Genomic DNA, 9,017 nt, shown 5'->3' with positions numbered 1-9,017 from the left:
ATGAGGTAAATAAGATAAATAATATGAAAATATATCATGTATATTACCTCATAAGCCGCGTGTACAAGAGAGGAGTGGAATATATTCTTCCTATTGTTACACCAGCAACTCTTTTTTGTCTTCTGTGGCCGGGCGAAGGAAGTGTGCACCACTCACTATTGTCCCAGTGAAACACGTGTTTGAAGGAAGTGTGCACCACTCACTATTGTCCCAGTGGAACACGTGTTTGAAGGAAGTGTGCACCACTCACTATTGTCCCAGTGAAACACGTGTTTGAAGGAAGTGTGCACCACTCACTATTGTCCCAGTGAAACACGTGTTTGAAGGAAGTGTGCACCACTCACTATTGTCCCAGTGAAACACGTGTTTGAAGGAAGTGTGCACCACTCACTATTGTCCCAGTGAAACACGTGTTTGAAGGAAGTGTGCACCACTCACTGTTGTCCCAGTGAAACACGTGTTTGAAGGAAGTGTGCACCACTCACTATTGTCCCAGTGAAACACGTGTTTGAAGGAAGTGTGCACCACTCACTATTGTCCCAGTGAAACACGTGTTTGAAGGAAGTGTGCACCACTCACTATTGTCCCAGTGGAACACGTGTTTGAAGGAAGTGTGCACCACTCACTATTGTCCCAGTGAAACACGTGTTTGAAGGAAGTGTGCACCACTCACTATTGTCCCAGTGAAACACGTGTTTGAAGGAAGTGTGCACCACTCACTATTGTCCCAGTGAAACACGTGTTTGAAGGAAGTGTGCACCACTCACTATTGTCCCAGTGAAACACGTGTTTGAAGGAAGTGTGCACCACTCACTATTGTCCCAGTGAAACACGTGTTTGAAGGAAGTGTGCACCACTCACTATTGTCCCAGTGAAACACGTGTTTGAAGGAAGTGTGCACCACTCACTATTGTCCCAGTGAAACACGTGTTTGAAGGAAGTGTGTACCACTCACTATTGTCCCAGTGAAACACGTGTTTGAAGGAAGTGTGTACCACTCACTATTGTCTCAGTGAAACACGTGTTTGAAGGAAGTGTGCACCACTCACTATTGTCCCAGTGAAACACGTGTTTGAAGGAAGTGTGCACCACTCACTATTGTCCCAGTGAAACACGTGTTTGGCCAACAATCGTTCTGCCGTTGACAACCCCTTGATGACGTCACACAGGAGGAAGAACAAAACAAGATGGCGTCTGGCGGAGAATACGTTGTTTTGGTTATTATGGTTTCTAGGTCTTAATTACAACGTACATGTGCACATGTGTGTCGTTTAACAGAGTAAACGTCGTTATTAATTGTTTGTATGCGGATACATTAGTCTGAGTGCACTTTGACGTGCTAGCCTAGCCTGCTGGTTAGCTTAGCTTGTTAGCTGCTAACAAAGAGAGGCGGAAGTGATCGAAACATCAAAGCAGAGATCCAATGTAAGTGTAAAGTGTTTTTATTGTGTGAACATGTCTACATTACAAATGATGTGAGTGTTGCTGAATCAGCGACTAACTGCTGCCATTGAAGAAATGTTTGTGATGTTAGAAAAAAAACAAAAAAACGATAGCAGAGGACAAGGAGGAATTTTGTCCAACAAAAGAGGAGAAGGAGCGACAACATCAACTACTGGACGCTGTTTTCAAGAAACATCAAGTTGTGTTACACATCCAGCCTTCCATCCATCTTCTTCTGCTTATCTGAGGTCGGGTCGCGGGTGCAGCAGCCTAAGCAGGGAACCCCAGACTTTCCTCTCCCCAGCCACTTCATCCAGCTCTTCCCGGGGGATCCCAAGGCGTTCCCAGGCCAGCCAGGAGACATAGTCTACCCAACGTTTCCTGGGTCTTCCCCGTTGCCTCCTACCGGTCGGACGTGCCCTAAACACCTCCCTAGGGAGGCGTTCGGGTGGCATCCTGACCAGATGCCCGAACCACCTCATCTGGCTCCTCTCCATGTGAAGGAGCAGCGGCTTTACTTTGAGTTCCTCCCGGATGACAGAGCTTCTCACCCTATCTCTAAGGGAGAGACCCGCCACCCGGCAGAGGAAACTCATTTAAAATAGAATAGACTTGATTGTCATTATATTTGCGTATAACTAGATCAAAGACTCCAACTAAAGGTGCGGTAGTGGGAACAAATATAGGGTCAAATAAATAACACAAGAGCTAATAAGGGAAAACTAACACTTGAAATAAACAGACCGCTTCGGACACTTGTACTAGTGATCTTATCCTTTCGGTCATGACCCAAAGCTCATGACCATAGGTGAGGATGGGAACGTAGATCGACCGGTAAATTGAGAGCTTTGCCTTCCGGCTCAGCTCCTTCTTCACCACAACGGATCGATACAGCGTCCACATTACTGAAGACGCCGCACCGATCCGCCTGTCGATCTCACGATCCACTCTTCCCTCGCTTGTGAACAAGACTCCAAGGTACTTGAACTCCTCCACTTGGGGCAGGGTCTCCTCCCCAACCCGGAGATGACACCCCACCCTTTTCTGTACGAGAACCTTGAACTCGGATTTGGAGGTGCTGATTCTCATCCCAGTCGCTTCACACTCTGTTGCAAACCGATCCAGTTAGAGCTAAAGTTCCTGGCCAGATGAAGAGACCTCATCGTGCAGCCACCAAACCGGATCCCCTCAACGCCTTGACTGCGCCTAGAAATTCTGTCCATAAAAGTTATGAACAGAATCGGCGCTTTGGCGGAGTCCAACCCTTACTGGAAAAGTGGACCAAGTTCTGACACTGATCATACAGGGAGCGGACCGCCACAATCAGACAGTCCGATACCCCATACTCTCTGAGCACTCCCCACAGGACTTGCCGAGGGACACGGTTGAATGCCTTCTCCAAGCCCACAAAACACATGTAGACTGGTTGGGCAAACTCCCATGCACCCTCAAGAACCCTGCCCAGAGTATAGACCTGGTCCACAGTTCCACGACCAGGAGGAAAACCACACTGTTCCTCCTAAATCTGAGGTTCGACTGTCTGACTTAGGCTCCTCTCCAGTACACCTGAATAGACCTTCCCGGGAAGGCTGAGGATGCTTCTACATATTGACACAAATATATAAAAAACACTAACCTTGTGACGGATGTTTTTGCAATTGTTTTATTTGATCTTTCCCAACACCTGGTGGCCACAATAATTCATGAAGTCAAGCTCATGGCTCACAATGTTGAATGATGCGGGCACGTTTGTTACTGGATGCTTGCTATCAGACTTCTGTTTTGGAGACTGTGTGTCCGTATTAAGCAACTATAATTATTTGATATGCTTAAAAGTGCTGTTTTAGCTTAGCTGTTGTGTAGCTGCTGGCTCCTTGTAGCTTACAGCAGGTGTGTCCAAAGTGCAGCCCATAACTATGTTTTTAATTGACAACGGGGAGTTTTGAAAATGTGGTATTTGCGTGTCGGTCCAATCAGCGGCAGTTACGCCCTATTTCATCATTGGACCTAAGTCTTTGGCTTGGTAGGCGGGTACGAGGCTACCAAGCCAGGTGGTACGAGCACGGAGGAGCCTTTGTAGTGGTGTCGCAGCTCAGTGGTCGTGCCGTCAGGTAACACCAGGAAGGTTCCTTCTGTGCGATATTGACTGGTGCTTTTTTTCTCCCTGGACTCTGACTTCATATCTGGTGTTGTCCCTCAGACCTCGGCCAAGAAGCCACGTAAACAGTGTGAAGAATGTGGGCGATAAGAGTGTGTGTGCGTGGGCATGAACTTGCACCCACTTTCAACTGGAACTCAGGACATATGATTAGTTGCACGGCCTATTCTTATCTATATTAAACAGCGTCCGGGGCTTGCGTCCACTGCGGGGGTGCGTCATCGCTCTCTCGGTGTGGGTCGTTGCGCTCTTCGTCTGCTGGCCGTTGTTTCCTCCTCCGTGCTGCTCTCCCGCTCGTTCCTCCCTCGCCCTTTTTGTACTCCAGCAGCAGATAGACAGATTGTAAGCAGGTGTGTAATATACGCACCTGGCTCAGATTGCCGCTGCAGTGTCGCTTCGCGTGTGTCATGCCTCTCCTCGCCGCCGCATGCCCCGCCTCCTGGCCTCCAGGTGGGCCCGCGCTACTGCTTTCCGCCCATTGTCGGCCCGTCGGCTGTGTCTCTCCACACATACAATGTCTGCTTTCACTGGGATGCCGACTGATGGGATGTTCATATCTTCCCGTTTAGATGAAGAATTAATCATCGCAAACGGTTAAAAAGGGTGGGTGCAAAAGAGCATATTACTTAATCTTTCTAGCCATCTGTCTAAGTTGGATGTCAGTGTTGACCAAGTTCTCGGTTTATGTCCACAACCTTCTACTAAATAAGTGAGAAGCATGATTTATATTCTAGAATTAGCTTTCATCATCTTAGAGGCGAGAAAGCAGCTCAGTATGTCAATATAGCAGCATAAGCTAGTTACTTCTGTGATCAATGCGCCGCTAAAAGTAGGTCCTTAGTGTTAGCGCTTATAATAACAATATCACTAATACTTGGTTAATATTCAGGTCACAAAATGTAAATGGTGTATTGTTGGCAGTTTTTTTGGAGGACTTTGTGGGTCAAATAGAGGAGCTCCCATTGACTCCAATGTTAGCTGATTTTTGCTCACGTTTATTTAATAATTAAATTTATAAAAGTTTAAAACATATGTCTTACATAAGGATTGTGAATGATAGGCAACATTTTAAAAAGTGCAGTTTCCTTTGAATTTGTCAGATAAGTAAACAGCCCTTCAAATTAAAGATGTAAAACAATTGAGGTTGTTTATAGATATTATCCACTATGAAGTTACAGTCAAACTAAGCACACAAGGGAAAGTACATTCATATACACATGAAGTACACACACGTGTAAGAATCATGTTAAACACCAAAATATTGTCTTGTTCTCCTAAAGCCAATATCGAGTATCCTTTGGTGAGCTGACCGTATCGTCACACCCTTAGTTGAAAGCACACCATCCCCATGACATGACACTTCCACGAGATGTAGAACAGTAGTCCCACATTTTAAACATACACACACATCTGAAGAATATTAAAATTAAATATATTTGGTGGGCCAAACAAAATGTCTTGGCGAACTAATGTTTGGTATGGGCGATATGACCTCAAATCTATATCCTAATAACAATATATGTCACAATATATAATTTGGTGTATAATTGATACTAGAAGAATTTTAAAGCGGGTTACAAAAGCTCCTAATTTGGCAGCTGACATATGCAGTAACATATTGTATCATTTATAATTGTATTATTTTGTTGAAAAAAATATTTTTAATGTACTTGTTTATTTACTGTTAATATCTGGTTACTTTATTTGAGAAAATAATACTGGAAATGATGTAATATTTTACTGCATATTTCAACAACTAAATTAGGAGCCTGTGTAGCCTGTTTTAAAATGGTTCTGTTAGTAATTCAATATGAAATAATATATCGTAAAATCAATTTTAAACCAAATCGTTTATCCATAGTAAAAAGTCCTGTTGTTCTAGTTGGTTTTTATTTTCCTGTGAAAAATGTTGTAAAGAGTAACGTGTTTGTGCATCACTGAGATTTCAAGACAGTTCATACAATAACTTGTTTTTCCTAAGTGCATGTCAAAGTACTGAATGCATTATGTGACTGAGCAGATATGGATGTTTCTCAAACTTGTGTTTGTCTTGCAGACGTCTGTGAAGAACATCTTCACCCTGAGCAACAGAAGTGGAGCTTCAGGATGCAGACGGAGGAGCCACAGCACAACCTCATTAAGAAGGAAAAGGAATACCCACTGATCCCCCATTTTAAAAATGAAGAGGAACACCCACTAATCCCCCATTTTAAAGAGGAAGAGGAGGACCCACTGACACCCCATTTTAAAAAGGAAGCAGTGGATCCACAGACCCCTCACATTAAGGCGGAAGAGGAATACCTACTGATCCCCCATTTCAAAAATGAAGAGGAACACCAATGGCTACCCTTTTTTAAAGAGGAGATGGAGGAACCACTGACACCACATTTTAAAAAGGAAGCGGTCGATCCACTGAGCCCTCACATTAAGGCGGAAGAGGAGGACCCACTGACCCCTCACATTAAAGAGGAAGAGGAGGAACACAGCATCAGTCAGCAGGGAGAGCATCTTGAAGGACTGGAGGAGGTTGATGTCACCAAGATGCCAGTGACTGGTGTCCCTGTGAAGAGTGAAGATGATGAGGTGAAAGGTGAAAGTGAGGAGAGGGGAGGGGGGGAGCCTCCAAGCAGCAGCTCAACACAACACATGACAACAGAAGCTGATGGAGACCACTGTGGAGGATCACAAGCAGACAAGCTCTTAGCTCCACTATCAGATAGTGAGGACACAACGTCACACTCTCCTGACACTGATGATGAAGACTCTAAAGATGATAAGACACGTCACACTGACAACACTCACTTCACATCTTCTCACTCTCACAAAACTTTTAAATACCCAAGTCGTCTGAAAGAACACATGAGAACACACACTGGAGAAAGACATTTTTTGTGTTCAATCTGCGGTAAAGATTTTACTCAAAGATACATTTTGAAAATACACATGAGAATACACACTGGAGAAAAACCTTTTTCCTGCTCAGAATGTGGTAAAAGTTTTGGAAAAAATCAAAGTTTAAAAGTACACATGAGAACACACACAGGAGAAAAACCGTTTTCCTGCTCAGAATGTGGTAAAAGTTTTGTAAGAAATGAACATTTAAATGTACACATGAGATCACACACTGGAGAAAAACCTTTTTCATGTTCAATCTGCGGTAAAGATTTTACTCGAAGGGACCATTTCAAAAAACACATGAGAATACACACTGGAGAACAACCTTTTTCATGTTCAATCTGCGGTAAATATTTTGCTCGAAAGAACTACTTGAAAATACACATGAGTACACACACTGGTGAAAAACCTTATACTTGTTCAGTATGTTGTAGAAGTTTTATACAAAGTATGCATTTGAAAAGACACATGAGAATACACACTGGAGAAAAACCTTTTTCATGTTCAATCTGCAGTAAAGATTTTACTCAAATGCACCATTTCAAAGCACACATGACAAGACACACTGCGGACAAACCTTAAACATGTTCAGTGTGTTGTAAAAGTTGTATACGAAGTCCGTATTTTGAATAGACTCATGAGAAGACACCCAGGAGAGAAAGTGTTGAGTTGCAGTGTGTGTGGTGAAAGATTGTCTTCTAAGTAGCAGTGTAAGAAACACAAGTGTGCTGGTGAGAACAGCAGCAGCAAATGAAACTGCAGGATTTGAAATAAACTGTCAAATCTTAACTTCGACTTTGTAACAACATCAGCACATAGATTCTAACATTTATAGATTAGATATTTCAGATTATTGCTTTTTTCAGTCAAGGACATGTTTTAATATACAACATTGTGTACTTTTATTTAAAAATGAACACAACACTTTGACTGTAAAGGTGAGAATAAACAGGACAAAACATGTTACGAATACTTTTTATGTGTATAGAGATATTCAGAAATCATGTTTGATTTTTAATGATGTTGTAGAGTAACTCCTTTATATGATGTACATATTTGTTTTACATGTGTTCATACCTTTGCTTTTGAGTACACATAAGTCCCTCTTAGTTCATATTTACTGGTTCACACCTGAAACATCTTCTGGACCACTTCTGGAAACATATTATTATTTACTTTATACATTTTCAGCAGTTGTCTTTTATACAAGATCATTTACTTTTAAAATCTGTGACTTTATGAATCATTTGTTGGGTCTCAATAATCAATTTTTTTTAATTAATCTGTATTACTCTCTTTTGTAATATGAATATTGTTTTATATGTATGTCCCCTTTATGCAATATGTAGATTACAGAAAATGGCAACATTATATGTGGAAGGTTATGAAGGATAGTTTTGTTTTTAATAATCTACATTTCTTATTTTTTTAAAAACTACACATGACAATTTTTTTTAAAAAGGTGTTTATGATTTTGTTCCCCCTTTTTTAGAATCCCTCAAACATTATCAATTTCAGAAAACATGGAGAAGTTTGGATTGTTAGGGAAAAGTCAATAAAAGTCAATCCATCCATTGTTTCTACCGCTTGTCCCTTTCATTTTTTATGTATAGCATTTAATCACAAACTTGTCCGCCAAAGGGTGTTGTGTTTTGGAGAAACTCCTTCTGTCAGAGTGCTGTTCAACACTGCAAAGAGGAACCCAAGGATGTGCAGGACGCTGAATAAAACACATTTTTTTACTGCGGAAATCTACTCACAAAAACAATCCAAACAGGAGGAAACAAAAAGCGACGGTGCGAAAGAGAGAAGACAAAATGTGCATTGTGGACAAAATAACAAAAGATACATACATACAAAAATGAACTAAACTTGGTTTGGAGTTACAAGACGTGCACACTACAAAACAACACCAAGATGGATGGCACTGGGAATGGCCAAGGTAGCAAAATACTCAAAGCATAGAATCAACTGGCGTGGAGTAGAATCGCCGAGTGCCATCCAGCTGTCAAGGTGCTGCTTAAGTAGCACCAGGGTCAATCGGAGGCAGCTGTGCACGTCCCACAACTCCGCCCACAAGGGCAACACAGGGACTTTAGGAGGAAGGAGAAATGTAAGAACAAGATCAACTGCACTAAAAGAGGAAAACTGACAATACAAACCACAAGGTGGCAGCAGGTGGTGACAACTTCCCTCAAATTAAATTTGGGAAAAAATGGACTGAGCATAAGAGATAAATCATCACAAATGAAGTTAAATCATTCAAAAGTTTACCTTTGTAATTCATTTCTATCCAAATAAATCCAGGATGGTTCTCCAGAATGTTCCATTCGAGAATGCTGTCAAACTGTTATGTCTACTAGGAAAATTAGATTCCAATACATTGTTAAATATTTGAATATTTTTACGAAAATAAGTTGTATGTCTTTGTTTAGAAATTTTGAAATTGACAGGTTTACTTTTATTTTCACAATAAATAAATAGTATATAATAAAATAGTTTTACCGTTGTGGGAAACTGG

The 9,017-nt window shown here is 41.7% G+C and overlaps 1 protein-coding gene across 1 annotated transcript; it reads left to right on the top strand.

The window, feature by feature from the left end:
* The first annotated feature begins 1,168 nt into the window (after positions 1-1,168).
* Positions 1,169-8,042, top strand: LOC133546855 (gastrula zinc finger protein XlCGF57.1-like). Its single transcript, XM_061892689.1, has 2 exons — positions 1,169-1,425; positions 5,658-8,042. The coding sequence occupies exon 2, from the start codon at positions 5,708-5,710 to the stop codon at positions 7,076-7,078; it is 1,371 nt and encodes a 456-aa protein (XP_061748673.1). The 5' UTR covers positions 1,169-1,425; positions 5,658-5,707; the 3' UTR covers positions 7,079-8,042.
* Positions 8,043-9,017: the final 975 nt, after the last annotated feature.

Source organism: Nerophis ophidion, unplaced genomic scaffold (assembly GCF_033978795.1).
Source record: "Nerophis ophidion isolate RoL-2023_Sa unplaced genomic scaffold, RoL_Noph_v1.0 HiC_scaffold_46, whole genome shotgun sequence".
Lineage (NCBI taxonomy): Eukaryota > Metazoa > Chordata > Actinopteri > Syngnathiformes > Syngnathidae > Nerophis > Nerophis ophidion.
This window is presented reverse-complemented; position numbering and strand designations above follow the sequence as displayed.

Coding starts and splice junctions, on each gene's coding strand:
- LOC133546855 (XM_061892689.1), top strand. CDS start 5,708: ATGCAGACGGAGGAGCCACAGCACAACCTCATTAAGAAGGAAAAGGAA.